The sequence below is a fragment of the Phytophthora ramorum genome, assembly GCF_020800215.1.
Source record: "Phytophthora ramorum isolate Pr-102 chromosome Unknown Phyram_PR-102_s0003, whole genome shotgun sequence".
In the NCBI taxonomy this organism is placed as follows: Eukaryota; Oomycota; class Peronosporomycetes; order Peronosporales; family Peronosporaceae; genus Phytophthora; species Phytophthora ramorum.
The window spans coordinates 576,440-592,544 of record NW_027150649.1 but is presented as its reverse complement, the minus strand read 5'-3'; the positions used below and the strand labels follow the sequence as shown (position 1 = coordinate 592,544).

The 16,105-nt window shown below is 54.1% G+C and overlaps 6 protein-coding genes across 6 annotated transcripts; 3 read left to right on the top strand and 3 right to left on the bottom strand.

Moving 5' to 3' along the window:
• Positions 1 to 435: 435 nt before the first annotated feature.
• Positions 436 to 2,724, bottom strand: KRP23_3339 (uncharacterized protein; the record flags this gene model as incomplete). Its single annotated transcript, XM_067888177.1, has 2 exons — positions 436 to 481; positions 1,442 to 2,724. 2 exons carry the CDS (start codon positions 2,722 to 2,724, stop codon positions 436 to 438), a joined length of 1,329 nt encoding a protein of 442 aa, XP_067747443.1.
• Positions 2,725 to 4,049: 1,325 nt separating this feature from the next.
• Positions 4,050 to 6,509, top strand: KRP23_3338 (uncharacterized protein; the record flags this gene model as incomplete). Its single annotated transcript, XM_067888176.1, has 2 exons — positions 4,050 to 5,503; positions 6,464 to 6,509. 2 exons carry the CDS (start codon positions 4,050 to 4,052, stop codon positions 6,507 to 6,509), a joined length of 1,500 nt encoding a protein of 499 aa, XP_067747442.1.
• Positions 6,510 to 7,204: 695 nt separating this feature from the next.
• Positions 7,205 to 8,239, bottom strand: KRP23_3337 (ATP-binding cassette sub-family C member 2; the record flags this gene model as incomplete). The annotated part of the gene is made up of 4 exons (XM_067888175.1): positions 7,205 to 7,402; positions 7,482 to 7,870; positions 7,948 to 8,144; positions 8,214 to 8,239. The coding sequence occupies 4 exons, from the start codon at positions 8,237 to 8,239 to the stop codon at positions 7,205 to 7,207; spliced, it is 810 nt and encodes a 269-aa protein (XP_067747441.1).
• Positions 8,240 to 9,069: 830 nt separating this feature from the next.
• Positions 9,070 to 10,240, top strand: KRP23_3336 (Calcyphosin; the record flags this gene model as incomplete). Its single annotated transcript, XM_067888174.1, has 3 exons — positions 9,070 to 9,465; positions 9,533 to 9,664; positions 9,740 to 10,240. The coding sequence occupies 3 exons, from the start codon at positions 9,070 to 9,072 to the stop codon at positions 10,238 to 10,240; spliced, it is 1,029 nt and encodes a 342-aa protein (XP_067747440.1).
• A 230-nt stretch (positions 10,241 to 10,470) lies between these two features.
• KRP23_3335 (uncharacterized protein) lies at positions 10,471 to 11,631 on the top strand (the record flags this gene model as incomplete). The annotated part of the gene is made up of 1 exon (XM_067888173.1): positions 10,471 to 11,631. The coding sequence occupies one exon, from the start codon at positions 10,471 to 10,473 to the stop codon at positions 11,629 to 11,631; it is 1,161 nt and encodes a 386-aa protein (XP_067747439.1).
• Positions 11,632 to 11,729: 98 nt separating this feature from the next.
• On the bottom strand, positions 11,730 to 16,036 carry KRP23_3334 (BTB/POZ and MATH domain-containing protein 2; the record flags this gene model as incomplete). The annotated part of the gene is made up of 6 exons (XM_067888172.1): positions 11,730 to 11,969; positions 12,034 to 13,416; positions 14,395 to 14,634; positions 14,721 to 15,239; positions 15,313 to 15,726; positions 15,785 to 16,036. The coding sequence occupies 6 exons, from the start codon at positions 16,034 to 16,036 to the stop codon at positions 11,730 to 11,732; spliced, it is 3,048 nt and encodes a 1,015-aa protein (XP_067747438.1).
• Between the last annotated feature and the right edge of the window lie 69 nt (positions 16,037 to 16,105).

Here is a 16,105-nt window from a genome sequence, read left to right as displayed (position 1 = left end):
AGCAGGCGCTTTGACGGGTTTCTGGAGTGCGTCCTTGACGATTTCGATCTTTCAGCGGACGATGCCGCGAATGAGGTCATCCACAAATTTGGGCAACCTCACCGAGTCCTGGTACTGCAATCGGTTCACGACGGACAAACAAGGCAAGACTTCAGACGTACGGTGCATTTGCAGAAAAGCTACGTTGCTGGGAAGAATACATTTTCGGTCGCTTTGAGCAATCTTGCGCGGCTTCCAGCATTTACCAGACATGGAAAGCAGCGCACAGGCTGTCACGTATATTCCATTTATGATATGAGTGTGAACGGTAGATACGGGCGCCAGTCTATCGTTCCTACAGCAGCTACCGCTTTACTTCCACTCGACGCTGGGCCTCGTCCTCACGATGTTTGTTTGTTGTTGGTCATCTTTTGTGCTGCCAGCTCTTTGGATGCTTTACTTCGTGACGGACAAGGTTGAGAGAAAACGCTTTGTTCCATTACTGGTTTCAATAAATGCCACTACGTGTATCTTGGCGATAAAATATCTAAACAAACTCGTTGCGTACAGTGCAAACTTGTCTTCAGGCTGGCCCTAGTAAGCTTGGCCGGGTGTTTATCAGAGTCGAGGTTGTCGTCATCAAGCAGCTTGTCACGTCAGAAGAAGTCCATTCGGCCAGGCACATCACACGAAGAACGCCTCTGACGCAAGCACCGAAGCAAAGTAGAAGAGCGAGCGAGTGGGCGATCACAGTGGTCAACAGGGAGTAATGAGTCCCCTCGACCACTGCAAAAGCACACCACACTCGCACCTCACGCGAAGCACGCCAGCATCTACAGTTTCAACGGAGGTAATGAGCCCCGATCAACTGAGCTGCTGGCACAACTCCGCGTGAGGCCTACCAAGCCTCCGCACTCCACGTCCAGAAACCTTCCACGAGAGATCAGCCACGACAGAGAGAAATGGGTCTCTGCTCGCCAAACTGGATTTGTGCTGATTCGACGTGCCGCTTGATGTCATGTTGCCTGGAACACCGGGAGAAATGAGTCCCGCGTCGCGCGGAATGGCCACGATACGAGGCAGAGATGAGCGCCCCCTACCGTACCCATTCACCACGCCAACAATTCCCATCAACTTGTCGACAATCACGATCTCCTACGCAGCGTCCGCCACGCAGGAGGCCAGGTCCAGCTTTCTTCGAAGACCACTAAGCTCGAGTCGTCCAGTCGGGCTAGTCGTCGTGGCTACCGATGGAGGACACTTGTACGGGGCTGACCTGGCCGATCGTGGAGAAGTCTCTGGCGACGACGACGGGGTGGATGTACACGACGACGAAGTGGTTGACGCACACGACGACCCCAGCCTCTCGCTCTTGTACATCCGACTAGACGTAGCCTCGTAGCTCTCCTCCCTGCCACTAGCGTTTACTGAAGCACCACGAACGATGGGACTGTCCTCGCACCGCTTGTATGTCTCCGTAGCCGTGTTTTGGGTCTGCTCGAGTTGCTCTGGCAGCGTTTGCCTCACCTCACTGAATTCAGCACCTCGTTGCAGCTGCTGGCCATACCTCTTGACCGCAGCATTGTACTTCTTGATGTCCTTGTAGCGGCCACCAAAGGTACCCTTGAACGTGTCAATTGTCTTCTGCAGCTCCTTGTTCTCTCGGAGCTCCTGCATATACTGCTCGCGAGCGTGGCGTCGGCGCTCCAGAACTTCTTTTACGGGCAAACGGTTGCTTTCCTTCAGGTCATGGGAACAACGCGGTGGTTCCTGACGCGAGTCCTTTTCCGCCAGCAGCCTCGCTCGCTCGGCGTGATAGGTGTCGCGCTCGCGCTCCAGATGCCCCAGCCGGTGCTGCACCTGCTCCTCCATGCGCCTGAGCTTGTCCTGGTACTGCGCAATCTGCGTCTGTTTCTCCTGTTTCATGGTCTCGACCTGCGCCTGCAGCGTCGCAAGCTGCTCTTCACGCTCCTTGCTCAGCGCCTTCCAGTGCGCCTCCTCCGCCAAGAGCTTGACGTGGGTCATCTCCATCTGCTGCAGGTTCTGCTGTTCTCTCTGTGTCATGAGCTCCGTCTCTCTCTCGTCTCTCGTCCTGGCGTCTTGCAGTTCCTGTAACTTATTGCTGAGCGTAGCCACAATGTCTTTCTGCGTCTGCAGTTGATGCTCCACCTGGACCTCCCGCTCCACGTTGACGAAGTCCACGTCCTCCTTGGCGCGCCGCAGTTGCTTCTCCAGGCACTCGATGCGCAGTTCGTGGTCGGAATTGTCCATGCACAGCTGCTCGTTCTCCGCCGCAAGCGTGTGCTCGCGCTCCTTCAGTGCGACGCGCAGCTGCTCCACCTGGACCTCCCGCTCCACGTTGACGAAGTCCACGTCCTCCTTGGCGCGCCGCAGTTGCTTCTCCAGGCACTCGATGCGCAGTTCGTGGTCGGAATTGTCCATGCGCAGCTGCTCGTTCTCCGCCGCAAGCGTGTGCTCGCGCTCCTTCAGTGCGACGCGCAGCTGCTCCACCTGGACCTCCCGCTCCACGTTGACGAAGTCCACGTCCTCCTTGGCGCGCCGCAGTTGCTTCTCCAGGCACTCGATGCGCAGTTCGTGGTCGAAATCGTCCATGAGCAGGCGCTCGTTCTCCGCCTCCTGCGTGCGCAGAAACGTCGCTTCTCCGCGCGTGGCAGTGGTCGTGGTCGTGGTCGTGGGTGTGTCTGAGAGCATCCTGTCGCAGCTGTCTCGCTGCGTAGTCTGCATGGAGGTCCTCTCCGTTGGCGCCTCTTGAAGATACGTGGCTCTTCTTGCTGGCTTTTCTTGTTGTGAGTTTTGCGCGCGCTTTTTGAATCGTTTGGTGTGCGACACCTCAAAATGGTGTGGCAAACCGCAAGATAGCGGATGAACCTCTAAATTGGCAGCGTGTAGAGCTTCCGGGTTACGTGTATTAGAGCACGAAGCGGTACCTTTGCTACCATTATCAGTTAAAGGCGTCGAGAAGATGGTGTAGGGGGTGACAAGTCGCCGCACACTAAGTAAAGAGGCAATTCCCTGTCAACTAAAAGCTCACCTTGGCGCCAAGATTATGATTGGTCAATTCAAAGTCAAACGGGCAACTGTCCGGGTAGGAAATCGCTGTTAAGTCAATGATTGCAGCCTGCGGAAGTTGTGGTTGCTACTAGCTCAACATCTGCTTGCTGCCTCCTGTCGCCGTTCGCGAGCCACCGCTCGACGGGCTAGAGCCACCCACCGCCCCAAAACACGGAACCACAAGTCGTGCCTCCACTTGTCCAGCACACTCTGCTCCCAATGCACGAGGAACCCAGCCGGGAACTCTGGATTAAGCTGTTCCCGTCGGTGGTACACCTGAGGTGTACCCATTTCCCCCTCGGTGTCAATATCCTGTCACCAATTAATCGGAACACAGTTACTGTGCGATGAGCTGTCCGCCGCTGCTTCGGCTTCCACCGCCAACCGTTTGGGTGATAGTACTTCGACGTTGAAGCGAACTGTACCAATACGGTTGTTCGTTGGTGATCATGTCGTATTAGTAAGACCGGCGAGCTCGAGCTCTACGTCGATGCACGTCAAGGCGTTGTACTGAGATTGCTGATGAGACGGCTCAGCCCAGTGGATCGGCGATCCCGCTAGCCTCCTGATGCCAACCACTCCCTTTTTCCCCAGTAGAAGTCTCAGTCTGGTTAGTCACATAGCTCTTTACACCTACGCCCTCCTAAATGGGCGATGCTAGAAGACACCGCCAACATTCTCCAGCCCCAAGCGCGTCAGAGCCACCTGGTCGCCCTTTTGAATGTGAATTACCTACCTGTGTTGTCGCCCCAAACACCATCTTCTCGACGCCTTTAACTGATAATGGTAGCAAAGGTACCGCTTCGTGCTCTAATACACGTAACCCGGAAGCTCTACACGCTGCCAATTTAGAGGTTCATCCGCTATCTTGCGGTTTGCCACACCATTTTGAGGTGTCGCACACCAAACGATTCAAAAAGCGCGCGCAAAACTCACAACAAGAAAAGCCAGCAAGAAGAGCCACGTATCTTCAAGAGGCGCCAACGGAGAGGACCTCCATGCAGACTACGCAGCGAGACAGCTGCGACAGGATGCTCTCAGACACACCCACGACCACGACCACGACCACTGCCACGCGCGGAGAAGCGACGTTTCTGCGCACGCAGGAGGCGGAGAACGAGCGCCTGCTCATGGACGATTTCGACCACGAACTGCGCATCGAGTGCCTGGAGAAGCAACTGCGGCGCGCCAAGGAGGACGTGGACTTCGTCAACGTGGAGCGGGAGGTCCAGGTGGAGCAGCTGCGCGTCGCACTGAAGGAGCGCGAGCACACGCTTGCGGCGGAGAACGAGCAGCTGCGCATGGACAATTCCGACCACGAACTGCGCATCGAGTGCCTGGAGAAGCAACTGCGGCGCGCCAAGGAGGACGTGGACTTCGTCAACGTGGAGCGGGAGGTCCAGGTGGAGCAGCTGCGCGTCGCACTGAAGGAGCGCGAGCACACGCTTGCGGCGGAGAACGAGCAGCTGTGCATGGACAATTCCGACCACGAACTGCGCATCGAGTGCCTGGAGAAGCAACTGCGGCGCGCCAAGGAGGACGTGGACTTCGTCAACGTGGAGCGGGAGGTCCAGGTGGAGCAGCTGCGCGTCGCACTGAAGGAGCGCGAGCACACGCTTGCGGCGGAGAACGAGCAGCTGTGCATGGACAATTCCGACCACGAACTGCGCATCGAGTGCCTGGAGAAGCAACTGCGGCGCGCCAAGGAGGACGTGGACTTCGTCAACGTGGAGCGGGAGGTCCAGGTGGAGCATCAACTGCAGACGCAGAAAGACATTGTGGCTACGCTCAGCAATAAGTTACAGGAACTGCAAGACGCCAGGACGAGAGACGAGAGAGAGACGGAGCTCATGACACAGAGAGAACAGCAGAACCTGCAGCAGATGGAGATGACCCACGTCAAGCTCTTGGCGGAGGAGGCGCACTGGAAGGCGCTGAGCAAGGAGCGTGAAGAGCAGCTTGCGACGCTGCAGGCGCAGGTCGAGACCATGAAACAGGAGAAACAGACGCAGATTGCGCAGTACCAGGACAAGCTCAGGCGCATGGAGGAGCAGGTGCAGCACCGGCTGGGGCATCTGGAGCGCGAGCGCGACACCTATCACGCCGAGCGAGCGAGGCTGCTGGCGGAAAAGGACTCGCGTCAGGAACCACCGCGTTGTTCCCATGACCTGAAGGAAAGCAACCGTTTGCCCGTAAAAGAAGTTCTGGAGCGCCGACGCCACGCTCGCGAGCAGTATATGCAGGAGCTCCGAGAGAACAAGGAGCTGCAGAAGACAATTGACACGTTCAAGGGTACCTTTGGTGGCCGCTACAAGGACATCAAGAAGTACAATGCTGCGGTCAAGAGGTATGGCCAGCAGCTGCAACGAGGTGCTGAATTCAGTGAGGTGAGGCAAACGCTGCCAGAGCAACTCGAGCAGACCCAAAACACGGCTACGGAGACATACAAGCGGTGCGAGGACAGTCCCATCGTTCGTGGTGCTTCAGTAAACGCTAGTGGCAGGGAGGAGAGCTACGAGGCTACGTCTAGTCGGATGTACAAGAGCGAGAGGCTGGGGTCGTCGTGTGCGTCAACCACTTCGTCGTCGTGTACATCCACCCCGTCGTCGTCGCCAGAGACTTCTCCACGATCGGCCAGGTCAGCCCCGTACAAGTGTCCTCCATCGGTAGCCACGACGACTAGCCCGACTGGACGACTCGAGCTTAGTGGTCTTCGAAGAAAGCTGGACCTGGCCTCCTGCGTGGCGGACGCTGCGTAGGAGATCGTGATTGTCGACAAGTTGATGGGAATTGTTGGCGTGGTGAATGGGTACGGTAGGGGGCGCTCATCTCTGCCTCGTATCGTGGCCATTCCGCGCGACGCGGGACTCATTTCTCCCGGTGTTCCAGGCAACATGACATCAAGCGGCACGTCGAATCAGCACAAATCCAGTTTGGCGAGCAGAGACCCATTTCTCTCTGTCGTGGCTGATCTCTCGTGGAAGGTTTCTGGACGTGGAGTGCGGAGGCTTGGTAGGCCTCACGCGGAGTTGTGCCAGCAGCTCAGTTGATCGGGGCTCATTACCTCCGTTGAAACTGTAGATGCTGGCGTGCTTCGCGTGAGGTGCGAGTGTGGTGTGCTTTTGCAGTGGTCGAGGGGACTCATTACTCCCTGTTGACCACTGTGATCGCCCACTCGCTCGCTCTTCTACTTTGCTTCGGTGCTTGCGTCAGAGGCGTTCTTCGTGTGATGTGCCTGGCCGAATGGACTTCTTCTGACGTGACAAGCTGCTTGATGACGACAACCTCGACTCTGATAAACACCCGGCCAAGCTTACTAGGGCCAGCCTGAAGACAAGTTTGCACTGTACGCAACGAGTTTGTTTAGATATTTTATCGCCAAGATACACGTAGTGGCATTTATTGAAACCAGTAATGGAACAAAGCGTTTTCTCTCAACCTTGTCCGTCACGAAGTAAAGCATCCAAAGAGCTGGCAGCACAAAAGATGACCAACAACAAACAAACATCGTGAGGACGAGGCCCAGCGTCGAGTGGAAGTAAAGCGGTAGCTGCTGTAGGAACGATAGACTGGCGCCCGTATCTACCGTTCACACTCATATCATAAATGGAATATACGTGACAGCCTGTGCGCTGCTTTCCATGTCTGGTAAATGCTGGAAGCCGCGCAAGATTGCTCAAAGCGACCGAAAATGTATTCTTCCCAGCAACGTAGCTTTTCTGCAAATGCACCGTACGTCTGAAGTCTTGCCTTGTTTGTCCGTCGTGAACCGATTGCAGTACCAGGACTCGGTGAGGTTGCCCAAATTTGTGGATGACCTCATTCGCGGCATCGTCCGCTGAAAGATCGAAATCGTCAAGGACGCACTCCAGAAACCCGTCAAAGCGCCTGCTAAAGACGATGCAAAGACTGATGCAGGCACTGAACCAGCCACACCAGGAACCGAGAAACCTGGCGACAAACCAGGCGAAAGTCTGGCAAAGGGTACCTCAGCTACGGATTCGCCCCTAAAACATCGCTGCTCACGCGTGCCAAGATCGAAAAGTGGATCGAAAACTTGCGACATACGACAAGGAGTCCTCATCAAAATGCTTGGGCTAGCATATACCCGAAACAGCACACAACTATATGTACGTAAAGACCTTGTTCGACTTTAGAGTAGCTGAGACTCGTCCCCAGAGTTTGCCAGACGGTAGAAGAGTGACTGGGGTTTTTGTGCCAACTCCTTCGGGTCACCACTTTCAGCGATGCGGCCATTGTCCAGCAGCAATACGCGATGGCAATGCATAATGGTTTGGATACGATGAGCCACCGTCAGCACTGTGGACGTAGCAAACTCGGACGCAATAGCCTGCTCATACAAAACAACAAAAAGTTGGAAATGTTTTGTTAGGCAGTGCACGATTGTCCTAAACGGTAGCAAGACCCACCTCGGAGATGGCCCGCTCCGTCTCGTGGTCAATGGATGCGGTGGCTTCATCGATGCAAAGCACTTTCGACGGGCGCAAAAGCGCTCTCGCGATACACAGCAGCTGAGCTTGGCCCTGACTAAACGTTGCAGCTTGCTCTTCAGCACCGCCTTCGACCACAGTATCCAAGCCACGAGCTAGTTTCGCGATAGCATTTGCAAGTCCGCCACACTTTCGTAGCACCGTCCAAAGCCGCTCATCGTCGAGAACGCCAGTAGGATCCAAGTTGGAGCGCACCGTACCGGAAAACAGCACTACCTCCTGCGGAATATAGGTAAGTCTGGATCGGAGGTCTTGGAGACTCAGCGAGTCCAGTGGCACGTTGTCAATCATCAGCCTTGCAGCTTGTCCTGAATTGCAGGAACTCGAACCAACTGCCCACACCGTAGAAGAACCACGCGGCTACTGCAACGCTCGCTCCACAAACCAGCGACGCCGACGACTGGTGCAGCGTTGCGACCCCCGCCAAAGCCGCGGAACAGGCCACTGCAGCCATCACCAGCAGCGAATGCAGCGCCATCAGCCAGCACTGCACTGCATTCCAGCGACGTAAACTTGCACTGCGGCCACCGGCGAGTTGCAACACGTTTGTCATGCTCACGAGCAGAAGGACCAGCTGAGACCCTGCAATGGAGACTTTCCACGTCAAAGGTCGACCTTGTCATGAAAACTTGACGACGGACACGTACGGACCTTGCAGTGCTAGGAGCTGCGTGCATCTCGACGTGGGTAGACGCGAGCCATTGAGCGCCACGCAGTACACGGAGAGCAGCATAAGATATGGGAGCTCAGCTCTTCCAGGGGTCCAAATCCGAAATGATCGAATCGGTGCTTTCGTCCGAGAGTAAATGCAAGCGCTATAGTTCCTGCTTTTGAGATTTCAACTTGGTGTTTTATCAAGCTGCGCTCAGCTTACAATTCATCCTCCCCATTTACGCTACGCAGGTGGACAGCTTAAGCTGCGGCCGCTACCCGAATCGGCTCCTAATTCTGCGTGCAACTGGGAAATGGTGCCGCGCTCGCAAACGAATTGTGCAATGTCGATGGAAGTATCAAGCTGCTACTAGTGTTCAAGGCAGTGTTTCGGAGTTGATAGTAGCAAGAGTAAGCATGTGTCGCGCCTACTATTTGTGCGCTGGATCAGCTTGCACCGCTCATTATTTTCAAAGTGAGAACCGAGCTTGTTCTCCGACGAGTTTGCTTTAGCCTGCAGGGGCCTTTCACAAGTTTTTGAAAATGTTTCTCTTACTAAGAATTGTAAATCGAGAGCTATTGCTCCTTTGGTTGCCTTTGAATTAGTTTATGACATGGAAACCGCTAATGCACTGAGAGTTCACATTTTCAAAGTGGTCTGCAGTTTTCTTTGTTTTTGGACAGCCCTAAACAAGAAGTCAAAGCTGTCTGGGCGTTATTAGTCGTTTCCCTCTTGCCGAGTATATCTCGACTCGTACAAGGCGACAGAGAGCTGTAAGCCCTTGCTGTGCTGCTGGCGGTGGTGACCAACATGAGTGAAAGCAAAATCGATGCAATAGAGAAAAAGCTGCGCGAGATGTTCGAGGTGCGGTCGGGCTATCGTGACGAGCACAGTCAGGCGGCATTGCTCGCCAAACATTTCCGCAGCTTCGACCGCGACAGCTCTGGCGTACTGGACTTCGACGAGTTCGCTCGCGCAATGTTGTCGCTGAACTTTGTGGGCGTCCAAGCTGAGACGGAAGCGCTCTTCGATCGCTACGACGAAGACCTGAATGGGGTGCTGAGCTACGCCGAGTTTGCTCGTGCGGTCACTGGATGTTCAGGGAAAGCGTTGCTGAGTGGAAGGTCTCGGTCTCTTCTCGAGTATGTTCGGGAAAGCATTCTCGAGGCTGGCGGCAAAAACGGCATTCGCACGTTGGGCGTGATCCTGCGCCGGATGGACCAGAACGGGAACGGCGTCATCGAGCTGGACGTAAGTCTGCTCCGTGTTGATATTTGTGAGTGCCGGTATTTCGTGCTCAACGACGTGTGTTACCCAGGAATTTCGTGATGGTATAGCTCACCTGGGAGTTCAAGACACCGAGCCGGAAGAACTGGAACGCACGTTCCGAATGTTCGACAAAGACCAAAGCGGTAAAATCACTCTGGACGAGCTCATGCGAGGTCTTCGGGTACGTTTACAGTAGGTTCCAACTGTCGTTTGGCTCAGTAAGGCCTGACTGCTTCGTGGTGGGTTTCTCTTGCAGGGCTCGATAACTAAGCGCCGCATCCTGCTAGTAAAGAAAGCGTTCGCACTGCTTGACACTTCAGGCGACGGCAAAGCCACAGTCCAAGAGGTCGAGCGCTTGTACGATGCTTCTCAACACCCTGAAGTGCTCGCAGGGCGTATCAAGCCACGCGACGCCATGCTCGAGATGATGAGCGTCTTTGAACAATTCGATTCACGCGGCGACGGAATCATCACTTGGCACGAGTTCCTCGAGTACTACAAGGACCTGAGTGCCGGGATCGCCAACGACGACGAGTTCGAGCTCATGGTGCGCAACGCGTGGCATCTCAGTGGTGGCGCCGGCTGGAGTGCCAATTCGTCCTGCCGCCGAGTACTCGCCACGTTTCGCGATGGCTCTCAGCGCGTGCTCGAAATTGAGAACGACATTGGTATCGCTGCTTCGGATACTCGACGCATGATGGAGAAGCTCGTCGCCCAGGGATACCGAGATATCGTAGGTTTATCACTAGCTCACTAGCAGCGCTGTCTTGTCCCGCTTGTCGCGACGCATCAAATCCTCTTTAATTTACCCACAGCGCCTTGATCTCCGATACCAAACTTATCGGCGATACGTTTAAACGTTTTCAACTCCGTTTCTGCTCATCGTCAAGTGCACTCGAGAATGATCGGGTGACAACATGTAGTCTGACACCATCAATCAGTAAGTTTGCAGCGGAGAATCTCAAAACTCCAAACTTCCGGCTCACTATGGTTGATCTGCTAAAGGATGAGCTCAAAAAGGTGCTCAGGTCGCGAATGGACCCGGTGGTCGACTCTGTCTGTCTTGATTTCGAGGAAAGCGTGGCTCGGGACGTAGCACAGACTGAGGTGGAGCATGAGACTACAGACTTCAATCGCTATTACGCTTGTTGCCAGCACCTGATCGAGTACATTTCCAAGACCATGGACACTTCTCCTGCCTTTGTGGAGAAAATGAATTATGTCGTTCTCGCTTCTCGCTGCAACGCGACTAAAAGCATGTTGGAGACGGTGCTGAAGCAAGACGTGCGGTTCCAACGCCGAGGGGCTGATGATGTCGCGAAGAAGCAATCGACTACGAAGGATTCTTCCACTAACCTGACACCAAAGCCGCAACTTTTGGAGAAGACTAAACTCTTGTCGGACAAGCTTCGCTCCAACGACCATCTAACTGGATATTCTAGTGCTGATTCGTGCGAAAGTGATGGGTATTCATCCGACGAGAGCAGTTTGCAACATGAATTAGATGAGCTCCAGCGCGTGGAAGTCTATGCAGACGAAACCCAAGAGGACGAAACAAGTACAAGCCGTGAGAAGCATGAGGACGTAGGTCCTGCTAGCGAATTGTGTTTACTGAAGCCACAATCTCCTGGGCAGCTCGAGACGATTACCCAATGGATTCAAAATACCAACAAGGTGGTAGACGCGGAAGTTTGCGAGCCACCCGAGGGATACTTCTGCGCTAGAGACTGCGGCAAAGCCCGTGAAGACATGAACACTGGGTCTGAACTACGCCGAGTTTTCCAAAGTGTTGGGGCTCATTTGGAGAAGTGCCACAGCGCGCGATGCGAGTTGAAGACGCGTGTCGAGCTGCGCCATACAGCGCACCTCGTCGAACTGAAGCAACTGAACATTTGTGAAATTCGTCGCAAACTGCACGACATCGAGAAAAACGTGTCCATGGGGGTTGACTACGACGATGAAGACCAGCAAGTATCGGATTCTGAAATCGAGACGCTGGAGAGCGATCTCCAGGCCAACAAGGACGAGCTGGTTGTGCTGGAGGACAGGAAGTTGTCACTTTGTACTATGATGGACAGTATTCGGCTGGATTGGCGCGACGAAGTGGTCGATAGTGTTCAGCCATCGCACTATGTGCGATGGGCGTGAGACGTAGGGGTTTGGTTCGGAATGAAAACCTGGTAACCTCGTGGCCGAAGCATGATCTTTGTCTGGAATTCTTGGCGTTGTATTTTTCACGGAGACAACTACAGATACCCCGTCATGATGGCTCCACAGATCGCGGCAATCGCTATCAGGTTGGTAGCAGGAACAGCCGTGAATTCGTGCTCTTGAGCGTGCATCAGGGATAAGTACATGGCACCAAAAGCCACTGCCAGGCTCAATGGCACCCATGGAAAAGTGGCTGCGGCAGATTTTTTCCCCCATTGGAGCTCCTGTTCTTCTCGCTGGGCAGCCAAACTCGCCCCCACGTCCTTGTTCCATTCCTGACAGCAAAGACGACATTTTAGTGCACGATCTGTGAAGCATTATAAAAAGTAAAGCACTTACACGCAGAAGGAATTCTTCCCGACTGGCATCGCGAAGGCTAGCGTATAGCTCTTCCAACAATGGTGGGAAATCCTTCTGGAAGCGACGAAACTCTTCTTCGCGAGCTGTGATTTGTGCGAGATGAGTCTGCACAAATCTCATCGCGACCTGTTTCAAGTGGGCAGCGTGCACCAATTCAGCAACTGCCAACACTTCGAGGCAGTTTGCTACCGTCACGCAAATGGCATGTTCGCAAAGCCGCTTCATGCGCTCTAATCTGTACTTATCTGCTGCCACGAGGTCTTCTAGCAGCTGGTCGCTCGCTTCCTCAGCTAAATAGTCGTTCACTGCACCTTCAGCACGCTCAGCTTCTTGTTCCACCCCATCACTATCGCCCTTGGCATCCTTCCTGTTCAATGATGGTAGCACAACCTGGTCGTAGTAGATGAAGCGAAGGACCCGCACAATTCCGGCGTAAGAGTCTTCCACGTTGACTACTGCCATCGCATTGCTGACCTGGGCCTCGGTGGTGAGATGCGTCGACGATCGTCGGAACGCTAATACAGCCCTGAAATACTCACTTCTCGCAACCAGCATGCACCGATGCACAGGTATTCTGTGTCCTTCCGCTATTAGCACCGTATCTGCCCATACCTCGTCGCTCAGGGCAAACTTCATGTCATCGTTCAGCGTCCGAGCAGACCCGCCCGGAATTTCTACCTGTTTATGCGGATCGTCTTCGCTGTTTTTGTCGCTAAACTTTTCGTCTTGCTCAGCAATCTCCTCAAGTCCAGCAAGAGCTTCAACGCCACCACCGAACAGCGAGGATGGAGACGCCGAGAAGAGACGCTCGCGGCAGAGCTGAGCTAGACTAGGAAGTTTGTACAGTTTCGCTGCTCGCAAAACGTCATTAACCAGGTAGTACGCATTCTTGCTCACCTCCATGGTAAAATTGTCTGTGTAGACGAACTCTACGAGCGCGCGGGCGATATCAGCTCGAAGTCGTGGAAGTAGAAGCTCCAAGGGTTCACTTCGTGAGTGTGTGGAATTCCCACCGTCATCTTCCCTCCGGTTACGTCGATTTTGCTGCTGTTCCTCCTCCTCTAAAATGAGTTCGCGCAGTATAGGACTTCGTTGTGCGAGAAGAAGTTTGTGTGCTGGTATACGCTGCCCCGAGACAATCAGTACAAGATCAGCGCCTGCAATCGCGCTTGTATGGTCCTCCTCGCCACGTCCGATTGATTCATGGTACAGCTTGTTCATCGATCGAGCAAGGAAACTTCCTGAAGTGAGAGCGATCGTCTGGCGTCCACCACACATCACGTGCTCGACGCTGTGTGTTCCCAGCTCGGCAATAGCTTGGTTGTCCGTCACCCCCTCTGCTCTTTGCCCAGAATTTACAAGCTTCGGCAGGCTAGAAAGAACCAGACGATCAGCGTCGCCACTTCTAGCGCCATCGCTAGTGTAGTCTTCTCCCCACATGTAAAGATCTCCAGTGTCCGAGATTGCGGCTGCGTGCTGTACTCCAGCGCTGATACGGCAAATACGGATATCTGGAGTAGAGAAGCAAGGAATCATTTGCGGTGTCATCCACTTGAGGCACGGCAACGTAGGACATGGTCCAGAAGGCTTTTTGCGCTGCGAAAGGAGTCGTTGGTGGCGCTGGAGTATCGTCTCGGCTAGCAATGCATTTTTCTGACTGCCGTAGAGACCGTGACCGAGTACCGCGCCCCCACAGGCACCCCAAGTCCACACCTGGCCATCACCCGACAGGGCCATGCTCCAATTCTCGCCAGCTGCAACGTCATGCCACTGCTTTTCTCCGCTCGCTTTGAATACCGCAGTAGGACTAAGCGTATCACTGGCATCACCTCGGCCTTGTTGCCCATTATTTCCTCGACCCCACGTGACCAATCCCCCCGCTCTAGTCAATCCAACGCAGTGTGCATCCCCACAAGCCACTTTGGAGAACAAAGCTTCTTTGCTCTCCCGACCACCGACATCGCCACTAAGTGACGCTTTTATCGTGGAATAGATACTCGGAATCTGCTTCGGTGTGAGTTGAAAAGACTGGAACTGTTTCCGCACGGCGCCGCCCCCGTGTCTCCGAGACGTTCGAGCGATGATCGGGATTCTTCCGAGTCCCAAACGCCCGTCACTCCATTTCCCCCAAGAAAAAGCTTGGCCGTCTCGAGTCAGTGCTACGCAAAACCCACTTCCACATGAAACGGAGTGAGCCAAAGGCATAATAGCAGCAGCACCATCGAGGATCGATTCAACTGGTGGCAAATCGATGCACTGAGGTGTCGACGCACTCCTCAAGTTTCCTCTCCCAAGGGCAATACCCACACCCCACGTGAACAGTCGTCCGTCCTGACTTACTGCAGCAGAATGTGCACCAACCAGTTGATCTCCGCCGCAGGAGATATCTTGCACAACAATGAGATTGTCGAAGAAGTAGTCGACTAAAGTAGGTTGCGCTAGGTATCCCCGCAATTCGTATCCAAGTCCCAGTGCGCCATCCACCGTGTGTCCATAAGCGAATACCAGTCCCATATCGTTCAGGAAGAGGGTGTGAAAGCGACTGCAAGCCGCTTGCACGATCCGATTCCTCGGAAATGGCTGTGAATGCAGCCACAATCAAAACAACAGCAAGTGGTTGGTTAGCAAGATTAGCACAAAATGCTAGTGCTAAAGAATCACCTTACTGTTTCAATCCGGACCTTCCTGAACGTGCCAGTCGTTGTTTGCTCACGCGCTGGGTGTACGAAGTTCTTGTCCTCCAAAATCGGGTTATCGTCATGTGTGCCCCACTCCGCTACCGAAAGAATCTCTGGCAATTCCGCCGTCAAAGGAATTGTACGCGTACCAGCTGCGTCACTGATATCCTTAGTTCGAGCATCAGAACTTGGACTCGCTCGACCTTCGGGCTTATCTTCCTTGCGACTGCTTGATATTTTAACATCAGCTCCTGCCTCCGTTATCGCGAGAGAAATTGCGATGGAGACTTGAAACGCGACTCTAGCAGACGAGCGAAGGTAATGCGTTTTAGGCAGAAATACCATACAGCGTGTGCATGATGACACACTAGTGTCTCGATCCATGTTCGGGTCTTGAGCTGGTAATTCTTCAGGTTGCTTATTCACTCGGGCCCGCAGTACAGAAGTCACGTTCGACTGAATCAACAATCCCCACTGATTGTCTTGTTGCGTCTCCTGCACGAACATCTGCAAGTGGCAACACCAAATTCCTTATTCCACCCACCTAAAACTGTAAACAAAACTACAACTACAAGCGTACCTCACAGACTCGGTTACCTTGAGCCCAGTAAATGGCCTCGCGTTGGTACGGAAAGTAGCTGTTGATCGCGCCAAGGAGGCGCCGTTGCTGCTCTTCCAGCAACAGGAACGACAGCTCTGCTGCTGCATCGGCACGCTCCACCGGCACGATATGGTCGCAAGCAACAATCTGCTGCCTCAGCTGCGACAGAAAGTGGCTGTACGACACACCGTACTCTGGTTGGGGTGAAGCTGCTACTGATTTCCATGGCCCATCTGAACCAGCTGACGAAAACACGAACGACGTGTCTCGCGTGCAGGTCGCGAACCTCACAGCTAAGTCTCCAGTCCCATGTAACGAGCTCTGTAGTCTCTGAATATCCACTGCAGCAGCAGGAATTTCAATCGTTCCGTCTCCGAAGGCGTTCCGGACACTCTAGAAACACAGTTTCCAGTTAGTTTAGACATTAAAGACTCATTTAGAAATCCCCTACCTGGAAGTACTCTTCAGGTGTACTGCTGGTTGCACTGGTTGCGACAGCGATGCAATCCTGAAATTCCTCCTCGCTCTCGGTATCTTGTGTATCGACATTTTCTAGGTCTGCAGCAGCATGGATGACGGGGCCTTTCTCTTGAGGTTCTGCGGTGCACATATGCTGCAGGATCTCGTCCAGGCGGTGCGTGGACTTGATCATCTCCTCTAGCATCTCGCCAGCTTTCGCCTGCTGCTCCTTGCTCGTCCCCATTGTCGAAGATCGCGCTCTGACTGTCAACCGACGCGGCTTCCATTGCCCACGTCACATATTCGATGTGAA